This window comes from Pholis gunnellus (assembly GCF_910591455.1).
Source record: "Pholis gunnellus genome assembly, chromosome: 12".
NCBI lineage: Eukaryota > Metazoa > Chordata > Actinopteri > Perciformes > Pholidae > Pholis > Pholis gunnellus.
In genome coordinates, this window is record NC_136539.1 from 11,855,532 (window position 1) to 11,873,807 (window position 18,276).

At 40.4% G+C, this 18,276-nt stretch overlaps 1 protein-coding gene across 1 annotated transcript; it reads left to right on the plus strand.

Moving 5' to 3' along the window:
* Positions 1-3,505: 3,505 nt before the first annotated feature.
* LOC306703766 (protocadherin-17-like) lies at positions 3,506-14,410 on the plus strand (the record flags this gene model as incomplete). The annotated part of the gene is made up of 4 exons (XM_079169834.1): positions 3,506-5,974; positions 7,099-7,157; positions 7,311-7,480; positions 13,833-14,410. 4 exons carry the CDS (start codon positions 3,506-3,508, stop codon positions 14,408-14,410), a joined length of 3,276 nt encoding a protein of 1,091 aa, XP_079025960.1.
* Positions 14,411-18,276: the final 3,866 nt, after the last annotated feature.

Genomic DNA, 18,276 nt, shown 5'->3' on the forward strand with positions numbered 1-18,276 from the left:
TATATTCATAGTTGGTTCTGCTATTGTGGGATTTTTTCACAATAAGAACAATAAAACAATATCGCCACACTGACCTGTAGCTTAAGAAAAACATACATTGCACCACGAACATTGAAGAATGTTTATGAAAATACGATATTACTGGACACCCCCAGAACTTTGGTCACTTCACAAAATGAACATTTTCCCACCAGTGATCTTGAGCCACGCATAAAGTGTTAGCTTTATCTGCTGCAGTTTCAAGATGTTCCATTCTGCAACCACCATAATAGAATGGAAGATAATTGAATTTCGCTGTGGAAGGTCAAAGCATTGGAAAATGACATGCAACAGCAAAACTGCTTTCTAGAAACATTGTCCTGGTCACTCCGGATAGACTCACAGACCTTTGTGGACAGATTCCATAACGACGTTACTCTAAATAAATACACCCAATGAAAAGTGTGGATTACATTATGCGGGTTATTCTCAGTAACCCGTGAACTTTTTCTGAAAAACCTGCTGCTAATGGATTTTTCAAATATATTACAGCAAAATTAAATTTTCCATTCTCCCCAATATATTGGGCAGGCTGCAGAACATCCAGACACATAAAGCTAAACCGTCATGCATGGTCTATATGGGCTATAAGAAACATAGAAAAATGTGTTCGCCATAGTACTGATTAACATTTCATTTTTTTCCCTGTGATTGATTAAGATAATGGTCTCAAAAATCCTGTTTGACTGCTCAAGCATTGCTGTACATCTTCTTCCTGGTGTGAAATCAACATGTTTATACAAAGTCTCATGGACACATTTGTTCCAAGGAGAACTTGTTCTCTCTTGCATTTACTCTGCGGCAGAATTCAGTGACTTGTGTTGATCATCATTCCCACTCACCACAATCAGTATTCCAGTGTGCTGCTTGAGGTGTTCTGCAACCAGCATCGGTGGCAAAAAAACAGAATGATATAAACAACTTAATCTCACCTCTAATCATGCTTGTGCTGAGTGGTAAGTGAATCGCATGAAAGCGATGCGAAGATATTGCAAGTATGCTTAAATGAGCATTTACTGTTTTTCATTTCAACCTCTGTGGAATTACAACAGGTAGGATTTTACGCCAACTTAATAATGTGCTTTCAAGTAAAAACCAATTCGTCATGAAACAACTGATGCATCCGTGTCTTTTTACTGCCAACAAAGCAGCAGAGATGGCGGTTCATTCCTGGGCAGGTGCTGTGGTCTCATTAGAGTAACTTATCCATGACAAAGTCGTCAGCCTCTGCATAAACAAAGCAGCAAAGCCACACGTTAGGTTGTAGCCTATATATATTATGGGTATGAACCATCCTCTCATTCAGAGTTCAGATCATATTAAATGGTATGACTGTGACAATGCAGACACAATTGTCAATAGTAGTCCTTTCCTGAGGTTTTAACATAGAGTGAATGATAATTAGTTCCTCCTTTGTTGTCCTTATCTCTTACCTGCAGAAATGGCCAATTTATGCAGGCTGCACCCTGGCCAGGCAAAGTTGATGCTCCCCAGAGGAGGAAAGCAGCAATGTTTCAGACAAAAGAAATGAACCCAGGGACAACTCAAGGTTGATTTAGATCCTGAGGAACAGGGAATTAAATGAGGAACCAGGTCACACTGAGCTTGCCCTAATGTTGACACAGCTTCCTGTCAGAATTACTCTCATATAGTGTTCATGCATCCCCAAGGAGCCCCATGTGTCACTAGGATCTGGTCAACTGAGAGTAAAAATGCAAATGCCATATTGTTGAAATGTTGAGTGAACTAAATGTCAGTCCGTCTTTTCAATATGAGATATGAGATTGATGTGGATAGGCCATTGAAGACGAGTGTGATAGCTGCAGAAGGCAGGTTATACCAACAGCTGTGATATTTGAGCTGTGAAATAAGCCTTTGTTATTTTTCAGAAGCATAAGTAATTCTCCTATGTCCTTTACAGAGATTATACTGAAAACACCCACAGTCTGTCCTTTGTTTTATCTTGTGGCTGGATTTTCTCAAAACTAATGAAAACAAGAAACCACACAGGAGACACGTTTTCAGTTATTGATAAAAAAAAGATTTAGTTCTGAATATCCAAAGAGATTCATTGCACTGAGAACACAGCACTCTGAAGGAAAACAACAGTTCATCTTAACGATTTTCTTCAATTTTACATTTCCCACACCACGTTGCCAATCTGATCCACTTCTCCCTCAGAATGACCACTTGTCGAGTCCTTGCTTCTACTACTACAACCCATCCGGACACATTTTGTCGATCTATTCATAATTCCCTAATTCACATCCACATGTATTAGGAGCAACATCCACCAGCACGTTTCCCCCGCTGATGCTGCTGCTCTGTGCGCGCACATCTGTAAATGAATCACGTAGCACTAGAACAGCCCTTCTTCATGCGATCTTGCCAGACCTATTGGAGAAACCCCCCCAAGGCAAGATCTGTCACTGTTCACTCATTTGCTGGAAGACGATCAGAAACTATGTTAAATGCACCAAGAAATACACCGGAGTCTGTTGTAAAGGCGTCGAGAGGATTCCGGTCAGATCTCATTGCGAAGGGAGCAGGTTTCAACAGTTGACGCGGAGAGAACTGAGCGCAGGAAAAAGCGATTAATTTTGATTATCTGAAATCTTCCAGCACCTCTTTTCGCGATTTTTTTTTTCCGGCAAACGATCACAGGCACAGTGCAGATGAGCATTGTCCGAATGAAGGATGCAAGAGCACTGGGTCCAATTGGACTGGATTATGGGATTACTGGACTGATTATAGGAAAATCATCGGGCAAAAGTCGCAGCCGTGCTATAGATGCTCTTGAATGACGGGAACACAAAAGGTTGGACAGGATTAACAGCTCTGTATCGTGCTTTTATTCTACTTTGTGGCATGGGTTGCCCAGTGTATGCAGCAAGAGCAGAACCCATATGCAACAGTGTGCCGCACAGGAGAAAAAGTAAATGCATTGTGAATGGTAACATCGGACAATGCTGCATTTTGAAACGGGCATGTCAGTATTTGCTGTAGCCTAGGTGTAGATGTCGCATGAGGGCAATGCGCTTTTGTAAGCTACGGTCTAACCTTCACCACAGAGATTCAAACGCTTTAACCTTGGATGCAGTAGGGAATATTAATACTTTATAGTCATCGATTATTCATTAAGTCCCCCTCCGTGAGGAAAAACAAAGCATTTCTCGTCCACTATGTTGAATTTGATCTTTTATTCATGCATAAGGTGTCGTCGGGCGGTCATCTTTGTTTACAGAAAGTGTTCATCATAGCCGAGCGGCATGTGAAAGAGATTAAAATACAGAATTAAGGGCAATACGGATACACACATCGATTAAATACCCAAATAGTGTGGGATCGGCGACAACCACATGCCTGGTTCGGGTTTATTCCACTAGGTTTTGCCGTAATCAACAGGTTGAAAGTCAACGAGGATTTTTTTTTTCTGTCTGCCACTACCGCATATCCAGTTGAAGGGATGCGTCTCTCTGTACCCATTTTCTTTCTGCTGTGGGTTAAAGCCCTGACATTGAAAAATCTCAATTATTCTGTCCCGGAGGAGCAAGGACCTGGCACTGTTATAGGTAATATAGCAAAAGATGCCGGATATGGGACCATGGAGAGGGGGAAAAAATCCAACTTTAGAGTACTGGAGAATTCTGCTCCACATCTGGTGGATGTTGACCCGGAGAGTGGACTAATCTTCACCAAACAAAGGATTGACAGGGAGACGTTATGCAGGCGCAACCCAAAGTGCCAGCTCTCTATGGAGGTGTTTGCCAACGACAAGGAAATATGCATGATCAAGATCGATATACAGGACATAAATGACAACTCGCCCAGTTTTCCTTCAGATCATGTTAATATTGATATTTCAGAAAATGCAGCTGCTGGGACACGCTTCCCCCTCACTATTGCACATGACTCAGATTCCGGGGAAAATGGGATAAAGACTTACCAGGTCACGAGAGATGATTACAATACATTTTCTTTGGATTTAAAAGTGAGGGGCGATGGGACTATATATCCAGAGCTGGTGGTTCAGAGACCTCTGGATAGGGAGGATCAGAGTCATCACACCCTCCTCCTCACAGCAATTGATGGCGGGGAGTATCCAAGATCAGGCTCCATGCAAATCAACGTCAGAGTGACTGATTCGAATGACAATAGCCCAGTGTTTGAGAAATCCTCTTATGTGATTGAGATTCCAGAGAATTCACCTCCCGGAAAAGTGCTCATAGATTTAAACGCCACTGACCAAGATGAGGGAAGCAACGGGCAGGTGGTCTATTCCTTCACTGGATATGCATCTGAGAGAATCCAAGATTTGTTCTCCATTGACTCCAATACTGGCATCATCAAGGTCCAGGGAGACATTGACTATGAGGAGAATCCAATCATCGAGTTTGATGTTCAAGCTAAGGATCTCGGGCCCAACCCGATACCAGGTCACTGTAAAATAACTGTGAAAGTGCTTGACAAAAATGACAACACACCAATAATAAGTTTTGTCTCTGTCCGACAAGGAGCCATCAGTGAGGCAGCACCTCCAGAATCTGTCATAGCGCTGGTGAGAGTGACAGATAAAGACTCTGGCCGAAATGGTCAACTTCAGTGCAGGGTGCTGGGAAATGTTCCTTTCAGGCTGCAGGAGAACAATGATAATTTTTACACGCTGCTCACAGACAGACCCCTGGACAGAGAAATGAAAGATGAATACAATGTGACAATAGTGGCGAGAGACAATGGGATCCCGTCTTTGAACTACACTAAATCGTTTACTGTGAAAATCTTGGATGAGAATGACAACGCACCCCGCTTTACAAAGACAGTGTATGTGCTACAGGTGCCTGAGAACAACATCCCGGGGGAATATTTGGGCTCTGTTCTTGCCCACGACCCAGATGTAGGTCGAAATGGAACAGTGTCGTACTCCATTCTGCCATCGCACATAGGAGATGTTTCCGTGTATACCTATGTATCTGTCAATCCCACCAATGGAGCCATATATGCCTCACGCTCTTTCAATTACGAGCAAACAAAATCCTTTGAGTTCAAAGTTCAAGCTAAAGACGGAGGATCCCCTCACATGGAGAGCACTTCTATAGTAAGGGTCAATGTTCTTGACGTAAACGACAATCTCCCAGTTATTATTTTACCCCTTCTGCAGAATGATACAGCTGAAATCCCAGTGCCTCGAAACGTCGGTATTGGATACATCGTGGCTACAGTGAAAGCGGTGGACCATGACCACGGAGAAAGTGGACATTTGACCTATGAGATCACAGAGGGAAATGACGACCACCTGTTTGAGATGGATCCGGTGGGAGGGGAGGTCAGAACTGCTCATGCTCTTTGGGAAGAGGTCGCCCCAGTGGTTGAGCTGGTGGTGAAGGTAACTGACCATGGCAAGCCCCCCTTATCTGCTGTGGCTAAGCTGATCATTAAGGCAAACACAGAAACGACAGCAGGAGGGGGTTCCAACGCGAGCGGGGAACAGCAGCAGTGGGATGTATCCCTGCCCCTCATAGTTACCCTCTGCATTATCTCTGTCATGCTCTTAGCAGTCATGACGGCCATCGCTGTCAAGTCCAAGCATCAAGATAAGGAGACTGGGAATTATAACTGCCGTATGGCTGAGTACTCCAATCCTCCAGTGGGGAAAGGCAAAAAGAAAAGGATCAACAAGAGTGACATCATGCTGGTGCAGAGTGAGATGGAGGAGAGAGATTCTGCGAGCCGGATGAATGTGGTGAGCAGTCCTTCTCTCATCACTTCACCAATATGTTTTGACTACCAGAGTCCTCTGCCGCTCACACTGCCCAGGTCAGAGGTCATGTACCTGAAAACCACCCCAAACAGCCTGACAGTCCCCAGGGCAGGTTGCCACTCCAGCTTTGCCGGGCTTAGCACAGACACTCCAGCGAATAGGATGTCGGTGATACAGGTAAGGAGGATACTGCACTGTATTCTTTATCTGCCCTTTATTCTCGCTTATCTGCTTTGCCATACAAATCTGACAAAAGAAACGTAATCGACTGAAAAAGAGAAACTCTGTCACTGCGAGCAGACATCATTATTATCACATTTTCTTTCCCCGCTGTGAAATATTCTCAGAATCATATGGAAACTTAGTGTTTGAACATTTTCTTGTGTTCTCTATGGCATTTTACTTGAGACACTTTCGTCTCTCTGCATTTGAGGAATTTGAATCATTTTAGAAATTGCTCCAAGTCCTCTCTGCAAAATGATACAGGTGGCCCGCATAATCAGAAAGTCCTCTCAGTTAGACATGCAAACAGCGTGAGTCTTGAACAAGGCTGCTGTGACCCTGCCAGATCCACTGCTATAGAGTGAAAACAAAACCCTGCCTGAAATGTGGGATTGGACAGGTGTTTGAGCAGCTTGTCCGATCACATTACTGAACCAATGTGCACCAGACAGCTAGATGCACACAACATAACCTTACAATTGCATTTTTTAACTCCCCACAAATATGGGCCAGATCCACCCATCCGCATCCAAAATTGGCATGATAAGGCCATTAATAGGTCCAGCCTTGCCTTGTAGAGATGGCAGGGCTGTGCGCATGAGCCAGCTAACATGCTAATTTGACAGCATGGGCTTGTAGTGCTGTTTAGCGCAGCAGAATTATCTGTTGTAAACGATGTAAATATCTAGGACAGTCTCACAGACAGTCTCATTTGGAGACGATAACACAGATGACAAGGCCTGGCACTGTCACCAGTCACTAGGGTATGTGGGTGTGATCAACACAAACACATTATTCTCAAGATAGGGAAAAAGGATGCCGTTGACAGTGGCTAATGCTTTTCTCCCTTGCCTTGCCAAGGCGGCACATATGGTCACAATGGAGGGTTGTTCTTATAATGCCATCACCACTGGCAGGTGCTCTATGGCTTTTATTGACATATTTCAGGTGTTATGATAAAGATATAAGAATATTTCTGTGTTTGCGTCTGAATGTAATGTCAATGTTTACTATTGTGGAAAAATGCATGACAGTTTGAACTTGGCAAATTCTAAATATTATTTTCCTCTCATTTCTAGACGGAAAATTTCCCCACAGAGCCCAATTATGCTGGCAGCAGGCAGCCATTTGTTCAAAGGTAAGAGCTTTCTCACAAAAGCTTCCTGACCAGTGCATTTAGCTTCTTCATCTTCGTATCAAGCCAGCTGACTATGGCTATCACATAGGAACGCTCACGCAGAGGTAATGGCAACTCATGTTTCTTTTTTTCTATCCTTCCATTCTGCTGCAGCTCAACATTTAAGGATGCAGAACGAGCAAGCCTCCGAGACAGTGGCCATGGTGATAGTGACCAGGCTGACAGTGACCAGGATACTAATAAAGGCTCACACTGCGACACGTCTGCTAGGGAGGCCCTCAAGATGAAAGCAACAGCGGTTAATGGCCAGCCTTTTGAGCAGGGTGAGTGGATGCACTCTCTCTTCCTGACATCTTGAAGATGCCTAACTTACTCTTGAAAGCTACTGCACATTTTGTAAACTTTATGCACTGAGAAGATGCGGCCCACTGGTGTTTAAGTGGAGGTCCACCAGCCTCTGGGTACAAAGCAGACAAATAGTTAACACAGAAGATGTAAATCCACACTCTCATTAGATGCAGGTAGTGTTACTTTGTACTGCTTTACATTGCAGACAGCCTGAGGTGTGTTGCAAAGATGACATAAAGGCACCAGAGTGGAAGGTAGACGCTAGTTTAAAAGGATAAAAGAATCCATTGGCTGAAGGTAGAATGTTCAAACATTTTGTGTCTGATTTTGCCATCAAACGAGCTCATATGCATGGCAAAGTGTACCTCCGTCTGTGTCTCTTTTGATCACGTCATTATTTGAACACAGGTTCGCCGCATGAATGTCTTGAATAACACAACAGAGACAAGAAAGCATGATAGACACTTGCAGTGCAAAATGACAGGTATTTCTGGTGCAACATGACAGTGTTTCCACCTTTTGCTTCAAAATATTTTCTCAGTTATTATCGTTTTTTGCGCTGGTTACACTGTTTTGAGAGGGGCTTTGTTTTGCAACTGAAAATAGAAATGTTGAATTTTATTTCACAAATCTGAAATGATCCGCACTGCCAGGAGTATAATCATAGATGATTGTCAATCCGTTGCAACCTGGCTGACCCGATAGGGACTGATATATTTAGCTATTGTGGATATAAACTGAAAAAAATGAAAGCAACTCTCACTGGTGAGATAAAAGATAATGGGGAACTTGAGTGTTTCTCATTTCCCTGTGTGAGCCTTGCAAGAGAATGGCTTTGGTCATCAGGTCCCTATATGCAGTGCTTTCCACACCATTTACATTGCTATGAACTGTTTGTTTGTGGCATGCTCAGGAGGGCAGAGATGGAAACACTCGAGCGGCTGCCAGAAGGATGTGTGTATCTCTCTCTATCTATCTATCTATATTTTGTGCATTTGTGTGTGTGTGTGTGTTTGTGTGCTGCGAGGAATTATGGCAGACCAAACTTGACTCCGTGGGAGGTGTAAATTCAATCACAATTTTTTGCTGCACATTTCTGAATCTGATTCCGCCCCAGTTCTAAGGCCAATCATATTGACAGACAGGTATTGAAAGAGATGTTTTGTACATGCAAGACTGAATATTTACATTTGCAGCGCTGACGCTTGCTTGATAGGAATGTCAGTTAATTTAGAGACCTGCATTTGTTAGATAAGAGAAATGCAAAGGAGTGGGGCATAGCTTTTAATATTGATATGTTTTGCTAATGCCTTCCTGTTTACATGGGGGAAATGCAGTTAAAATAAAACTAATGGTTGGATTAAACAGGGTTCTCTTGGGGGGTTGGCCAGTTGAACATTAAATGGTGTCACTGTCTGCTGAGTACAAGATGGGAGATCTACATTACGCATAACGCCTTAGACCTGATCAGACAAAACATCACCCTCCAACCCACATACTCCTTCGTCTCTCACTCTCACTCACACACACACATTCAGTTACATGTATTGAACTACAAAGCCACTGTTTTGCAGATACTGACAAGATAGCACTATTATCCAAAATGGAGACACCGAATTTTAGTTCCAAATGCACCAACACAAAAGCTTGTGGGTTAAGTAGTATTGCTTTTATGTCTTTACCTTTACCATCCCTCTAGTCTCCCGGTTGCTTTGATACAGGTAATATATGCACCTGTGCAGCTTCCACCATCATGCACTCTGAATATTTATCACACTCACAGACACCAGATGCACAGTGGGTATGTTGCTAGGCTCTCTCTGATTCTATTTATAATGGGCAGGCAGTTTCTTTGTTTTTTGAGAACATGGTATAGTGTTTCGCTCACAGTGGCCCATAAGATCACAGCTACTTTGTCACTTTGTCATGATTCTGTTATGTGAATATGTAAATGCAGTGGACTCTATAAAGCCATTGTATAACTCAGAGCTATTATTTAACATTTTTGTATTCAGGGATGAAATGAAAAATGGAAATGGAAAGACATTGCCCAGCACAATAGATGAAAGCACCGTCACTTCCTCATTATCTTCCGTCTGCATTTTGTTTTGAAATAATAGAAATGATGAAGCTACTAACAATGATACATGTATTTATTTATACATTGTTTAATGTTCTTAAAAGCTTTTACACAAACTATATCATGTGATCACAAAGGTGTGGTTATGACAGAAAAAAAACACAAATCTTTATCTATTGTATGCATTCAATGTAAACATGCAGACATGATCCTTGAATTGCTCCTGGTTATAGTGAGACAAATAGCACAATGACAAGAAAAACGTATTGTGTTTTTTCTTAACCTTCTAAGCAGATACATCCCCTTGCATCAGCATCATCTGCTAGCTCCTCTGCAGTGGTGATAGGTACCATGGAAATGAATTCAGCATCTACCTGCTTCCCCTCGCTTATGCTTATTGTTCTGGCCTCATGTATCCGGGCCAAAAAAATACTTTTCTCCATGGCGTTAGAAAAAACCCCACAGAGAAACTGTGTTGCTTCAAAGCGTAGTAGTTATAATATGCAGGATCTGCGTTGTGGTTTTGCCATATCAAAGCCATCATTTAGTTCTCCCTTTTTGATGTGAAATGCATTTTTAACTCAAATGTGTTTTTTCTCTCTATCTTAGTGCTTAGAGAAATAGCACCAGAACGGTCTTTGCTAACAATTTAACGATGCAAGTTCACATAATATGTTACATGACGGAGGGGAAAATATATATAATATATATGTATAAATATATTTACCATGCCTATCTAATTAGGGTGATTATTGTGATCTAATTTCATTTTAAACTAACTACATTTAAACTACATGAGACATTCGCCCATTTATTTTGTTCCAATCTCGATTATTTCACCTGATAAAAGTCTTGTTGAGAATTTATTTCTATTCCAAGAGAGACCTGGCCAAGAGGGCATTGCTACAACAATAAATACAAACGACATTAACAGGCTGCCACCCTGCAAAAGAATATACATAAAGTATACACAAAATCCCGTTAACGAAAGGGAGAGAGCATATTGACCTGGTATGCTAAACCATAAGCACATTGCCTGCTTTACACAAAGTTTAACATTCTAAAACACACTTTTTCCACATAATTACACACGGTTAGACATATAATTCAAAACTAAAACCCTGTGTGTGTTGTTTGCTGAACACTGACATTGAAAGACTACGCTCAATTATCAATCGCTTTCACCCAGAATGCACCTGTGAAAACACCTGTTACCAATTAGATCACATAAAAATCAGACTTCGAACACAATCAATAAATAAATTAGTGTTTTTCCCCATTGCATTTGTGTTTATAGTTTTATATTTTTAAAGCATGCTTCAAATGAAAATGCCGAAGTCTCTAGATATTAGTGGTTTATACTTAGCAGTATAATCAGTGTGTAGTTGGAATGCGGAAGGAGCTATTTGTTCAGTGTTTGTGTGTAAAACTGTGATGCAAAATGAACATTCCTAAAACAGTTTATATAGTTTGGAATGTATTGTTTGCTTTTGTAAGAGATGCAAGATATTTTGTATTTGTGGTGTATATATTTTTTCTTTTTTGAGTAGAGTTCCAACAAAAAGGGCTTCAGTTTCAGAAATTGTGTTTTAGCAATTACAAAAAACTTTGATATGCACCTAAAAATATATATGATGTCATAAACAAATGACTGTAGCCATAAAGGACATACGTGATACATAGTTATTGGCAGAAAATGAAGAAATGCATTTTGCCTTAATGCTCTTAATGTAAGCATTCTTTATTAAATCTCTAAAACAGTTGTGGTGTAAAATTAACAGCTCCATTTAGCTTGTTAAATCTCTTTCCAGGCATCGAATTTACTGTTCCATTTTGTCCTACGGCTGCAAGTGTCTGTGTGTGTGCATGGACTTCAGCAGCAGGATGTGATATTGCCGGTACTTTTCAAATGAGCTGTGGCACATGGAGCTGGTTTTCACATCTCTTGGGGGTTGTGTAGCAGAGTTTTTTTTTTGTTGTTGTTAGAACTTCCTCCAGCAAACTGGCCGAGGCGTGTGTGCGAGGAAGGTGCTCATGCCATTGAACAAGAGGAGCTCCCCACCTCTTCTTGGAAGAGTCTTGTCATGTGGAGCTTTCCCTGATATTCTCATCCTCATCGGGGTTACGTTTGGAAAGGAGATTAATTGTTTCATTCACAGCAAGATAGAGAAACCTTATTTATAGACCAAAGCCACGTGAGCTGATCAGTGGAGCATCAAGCCATGTTGTGAAAAACAAATGTGAAACATGGGTTTGATATTTTGGTTGGAATTATTGGAGATGTATTTAAAAGAGAGGAATGGAGTGTTGATGAGTGACTGAGAACCTTTTACATTTTTTGTCAACATTTTACCAAGAACACTTGGTTCCTGTGGGGAGAGAGTTGGTGATGTTGCAGATGTGGTGTATGCATTTTGTATGTGTTTTACCGGCCCATTCATTTCTTATTGTTGTAGTTTTACAAACAACACAATGTATAAAAATGTAATGAATAACCACATTCAGACCAATTCAGTTATCTTAATTTCCATTTTAGTTTGCAAAGATGTCATGACAGCCTCATGACAACCACAGCACAGAAAACAAATGTGTTGGGGTTAAGTTAAATCAGTCATCAGAACAACAGGATTATTAAATTCATACTTTTTCTAAATGTATAACAAATGAAGGTAAACTGCCATTTAATATCAATTTCCAAAAACACATTTGACATGTTGTTTCATGCCTCTATATGCAAAATACCTCGATGCATCATTGTCAAACTAATTTTGATAGCGTAATGTAATGGCTAAAGAAAAAATGACACCTTCTTTATCATAACACCGTGGAAATTGGCTCATTCTATGTGTCGCTCTCCGTATTTCATGTCTACCAGGGTTAGATGTGGTATGAAATATAAAAGACTGAGTTACGGCACAAAGATAGAGCATAGAGTCCTTGCTTCACTTTCTGCGCTGACACTAATAAACAATCACTCCATGTTGCACAGTCCTGTGGCATTTGACTTGTTTTTCAGCATCAACTGCAGCTGTAGTCTACTACAGACATGGAATAATCAGGGAACCACTGCAATCAACAAAAAGTTGTCAAGAAGAAAAGGTTGCATGTTTCTTTGCATCGAGCGACCCCTCGATTCGAAATTAGAGTGTCACTCTAGTGACACTGAGTTAATACTTACAATGATGCGCTACATTATTCAATGCTAATTATTTTTACACAAATGCTTATCCAGATATTTTCAAAAGAAGACTCAGTTTAGATGAGTTTCACGTCTTTATGTTTCCACACGTCCAAAAGTAGTTTGTATTCCTTGCTGCAACAAAAAAACAACACAGTTTATAGTAAATAAGGTCCTTTTTTGGCAAGGACAGGTCACAATGTAGGTCCATTAATAAGAAGTGAAATGAAAAATGGGCACGGAACGCAAATGAGCTACTGAGATATGCACCGGAGTCCCTCAAAGTAATTATAAGAATTACTAGAGGTCAGACTGATGAGTGTTTGTGCTACAAATGGAATTTCCAAGATCAGATTTAGATATTGATCGGATTTTCACCCAATTTCTGAATATCCAAAATGAACACCTATACATTCCCATCTATAATTTGTGATACATTCAAAAATGAAAATGCGTTCCAACAATATTCCAACGAGCAACATTCTAGTTTTCTAGTTTGTTTTCTCACCACTTTCTGATCAGAAATGGTGAATATCATTGCTCATGCAAATTTCACAGTTGTTTTTATGTGTATTCAACACGAACTGCTGCTGGAAATGTAAATGAACAACAAATCACTTCCTCTGCACCAGATGATATTTTCCAGGAAACGCCTACACAGGTTGCTGAGAACAGCCGAGGGAGAAGGTTTCATGGATAGATTGAATCACACATTTGCTACATTGACCGGCGTGACATATATATGACTTGCCATTTTAAGTCTGCATTGTTTGTGATGTCTAGAATATCAAAGCAAAATCACCATAACGTTGCTCAATTTGAACTCTCCCATAGATGTTGCAGGCTGCTGGTTCTTATTTTATTCCGAAAAATTCTAGTGATGCATACTAAATAACTTATATCAAGGAATATATTGTTGGTAGGATTTTAAGAATAGTACTGGATTTTGTGTTTGTTCAAGTGTTTTATTTGTGTTGCTCATCCTTCAAAATGTCATCTACATTTTCTTCTAGGTTGTTTATTCTTACCCCAGCAGGGTCCAATAACAAATGTTTAACTGTTTTTGCAGAGCAAGACAAATCAGTCCACTGCACCGATGAATGTCGTGCACTGGGACATTCTGACAGATGCTGGATGCCAAAGTTACGGGTAGGAAGCCAAGCAGACAGCGCCGATAATCGCACCAACCTTTTCATCCCTGTGGGAATGGATGCCATGGTAGAGACAGAGATTTATGGCGCCATCAGCTGCAGCAGCAGAAAAACCCTCAGCACGTTTGGAAAGGAGCAGCGGGACAGTACAATCCTTGTGGCCAATGTCAAACCTTACTTAAAATCGCAGCGTGCACTAAGCCCACCGCTACAGGAGAGTCCATCTGTGTCCAGTAGTCCCACCAAGAGTAGTATGCCCCTGGACTTGGCCAACCAAGAGTCCAAAGAAGAGAGGGAGGGCGGTTCAGACAGCAGTGCCTATGGCCCTCCAGATGGCCAGTGCTCCCCACTGCACACCGAATTGGAGGAGCCCTCCTACCTGACCCGCGAGCTCAGGCCTAAGTCCCTGTCAAGCAGCCTCATTCACAGCTCTGTCATCAGCCAGGAGTGTGGGGGGTCCGATTGTGCTCTCGACCCACGGGACTCTGGTAACTGACAGGCCAGGTGATCCCACTCGCTCTCACCTGCCAGGAGGGTGATGATAATATTACAGGTTAATGACCAAGAGGTGATTTATTTTGACCCGCAAACGGTGTCCAAACACGCATTGTATAACCAAAAACCATCTGCTTTGTCTGTTTGTTTGTTTTTTTAGTTTGTGACTTGTTGTGTTTAGGTGAAATATGTGTCCTTGACTACTGTGAAGGTTTGGGAAGAAAATCAGTGCTTACCTGACTTCAAGTGTTTTTATGGTGTACTGTACCTGTCAATTTAGATGTCTGTATTTTACCCATTTCAAGCTCCAATTTCGTGAGGCTGTGAAACAAATTGCTACTGTTAAGCTAGTGAGTCCTGTCTGCTTTTGTACAGTGAAGCTTCCTGTCTCCATTTAGTGTATAAGGAACATCTCTTTGAATATCACAGGCAACTGAAATACATATCAGTGACGTTAAATACAAAAGTGAAGTGTCTTATGAACTGTTAATGGTGGTGCAACAGGGAATGTCCCTTTTCATAAAACCATTTGAGGTTCCTATAAAACAGTTTTTTAAGAATGTATTTGTAATTTTATTGTCGTCCTCTGCAGTTTATGTGAAAATAAGCTGAGCTTACACGTGAATGTGGGCTACTGTACTTGTTGTGTATTTTATTAAATTTGTATACACTGTGTGCATGGAAGGCATTTTTTTTTTGACTGGTGACAACTTTCCGAGTTGTCATGTTTTTATGTGAGAGAAGTGTGTTTATGTCTATACACCTATGTCTGAAAATATGCCATCTTTAGCTATACGGTATACCAGCACATGTTATCTAGCAGTAGTCTAGATCTTAGTTAGGGGAACTTAAAAAAAAACAAACACAATCAACATTTTACACGGCTATTTATATTCAAAACGCAAATAAAATCCAACAAAACACGAGTTGACTTTCTCTGCTCAATGCTTTAATTATGCATCATAAGGTCGAGATCTGAAACTCTGCTAAAGCTTTTGTGCTCTCAAATGCAAAACCATCAGAGTTGCTGTCGGTTAATGCCTACTTGTGATTACAGGTTTATTTATGAATGTGTCTGATAAATGACGAGACATGATCTAACAAAAAAAGAAACGGTTATCATTCAGCTACAGCTAGCGGTTACAAACAAGAAATGAATGAATAAAGGGAAATTTTAATGATCCCTGTGAGTGAAAGTGGGTCATCTCAGCAGCAAATGACTGAACAAATTAAAGGTTATCACAAACAAATAAAGAAAGAATTATACAACAAATAAAAATACAGCATCTTCACTGAAGAAATTTCCACATGTCCATCATTTCTCATTAGATTTAAAAGAGCCGTATGCAAATATGCTGTTTATGCTGTATGAATTGTGCACTATTTAGTATTCAATTAAATGCAGAAAGGGTGGGTGTAGTGACAGAGGGCCACAGTCCACAGACGCATCACAACAGCCTAAACCGCTCATTTCTCACCATACATGACCTGTTTTTTTTAAACTTGGCTGCTTCGTATTCTTTAATCAAAGCAGAAGACGGGGATATAATTGTTGCTGTGACCAGATTATTTTGGTTTAGAAAACCGGCACATATCCACTACATCTGCTCAACATAGTATACATGGAAAGATTAAATATAAACACGGATATATGTTTACCAGGATAGATCATTAAACTTAGGAATACTGGAAATGTAGAGGTGTTTTCTGTTTTGGATCTGCAAAATCATCACACAGAACCATCCTGTTTCTTTTTATGTAGTTTAGTTTAGTTTCTCCATCTGGAGACGCTGACTTTTGTACCCGGGCTCGGTGAGCGGTTTGAGAATGCCTTGTTTTTCATGCGCTCTGGATAACAGAATCCTGTCATCTACTGAGAGCTGACTATAAGTACGACTCAGTTTCTCCTCAGGGAAAACACATTAATTTGGATTTTGATTTGCATTTGTTTTGGTGCTGGTATTGACACAATTCCAGACCTAGATGTCTCATCTCAGCAGGCAGCTCTGATGAGCTCATCTGCATAAGTTGAAATACTCTTTGAGAGGGAGATTGCGTGGGTCACAGCAACTCATCCCATTGAAATACAGACAGAAACATCACATCATTTTATCTGTATCAGTCTCAGGGTATCAGAGCACGGGGGATGAAGACAGGTGAGCAGAATGTCAAGTAGAAAAGGGTTGAACCATTTGCTGCAACACTCGTCTCCAATTTTTTAACACAACATCACTGTTTTACATCACAAGGAACTAAAGCAGGTTAAACTTCCACTTCTACCATAATTATGCAACATTTGCTTTGAACCAAACCCTTTCTTAATTAACACTGCGCTATAGTACATATGCAAGTGCTCTGCTGTTGAGGGGAGCTGAATGCAGATTAAGGACTAGCTTGCAGTGTTGAATGAATATGACTTGTCTCTCAGAATGATTACAGTCACAGTGAAAGGGAATTACAGACAATGAAACAGATCTGTGTAATACCTCCATTCTTCTACATTTTACATACACAAATGATCTATTCAGATGAAAATGGAATGAGCAGTGTACCATTCAGTTGTGAAAAATTGACATGCTCACCCTGAGTACTTAAGCTTTTAATTCAATAATTCAATAACACAGCCGATTAAGAGCTCGTCTTCCACCTCCACCAAATGGTATGGGAGATGGTTCCACTTGGATGAAAACTGTTGGTGGGGAAACAACAGCAAACACAAAACATAAGCATTATTGAGAGTGCAGTTTTCATTTTTAACCGAGAGATGTCATTGAGCACAGCGTGCATGCCTTCAGGGCAAATATATTTAAATGGCGCTTCTACGTTTATTTGCATGTTTGTTTTAAGCGTAGAAAACAAACTTGCACATAAATAGCAAAAACTGTAGCTAATTAACTAATGTAAATGCGACGCCTCTGAATTGACATAATGTTAAAGAGCTGTTGCTTTGAGAATCACATTGTACAGTGTGATACACATAGTTAATTAATTTAGTCTGTACTTCAGTAACGCATGCATTCATTTCTAATGACAACATTTCAAATGTCCTTGAAACACTGGTGTTAACATTTGTCTTACTCATTTTACATAAACATTGTCATACCATGATCCAAAAGGGGGAACTAATAGGTATGATGTCATTTTCATGTGTCAAACGTGACCTGCCTATGCATGTTATGCATTGTATTACTTTTCTTAACATCACAAACACTTTAAAAAACAATTGTACATTGTGTATCACTACAACAATTCATATCTTGGGTCGAAAATGTTTTGTCAATCACACAATTGACAAAAAGGAAAATATTGTATTGCGGACCACTCCCCTCAAGGTTACTATGCTCACCTTTCTATAAGACGGCCTTATCACAACTGTTGTGACATATGGACGTTTTATTGTGCTATTCACCTCAGAGACATCAAGTGAACATACATCATTCTGTTAAGATGCAGCTCTATTGCAAGAGAGATCTGAGAATAGAATATTTATATATTGAAAAATGGAAGGGCATCTTAGAGGACGCTTATCATGTTTCTTGCACATAGTAATACTGAAGATGCAGCATCCAGGAGGGCAATTATGCAGCGTTTTCTTTGAACGTGGGTACAGAATTACATAAATGTATTCATTTATGGACTCATAACTGAATACATTTCAAGTATGAATTAGTATTGAATTAGTATATTCAGAATTGCTGCAAAAACAATACATTTGACGCAAGTTTTTTTTGTCTCTTTTTAAAAACCTTTTACAAATGACATTCATGTTTCAATATTTTGGGAAATATGCTTTTTGCATTCTTGCCAGAAATCCTCTATTGCAAAAAATTAAGCTGTAGCCAGCAATTGGTTAGCTTGGCTTAGCAC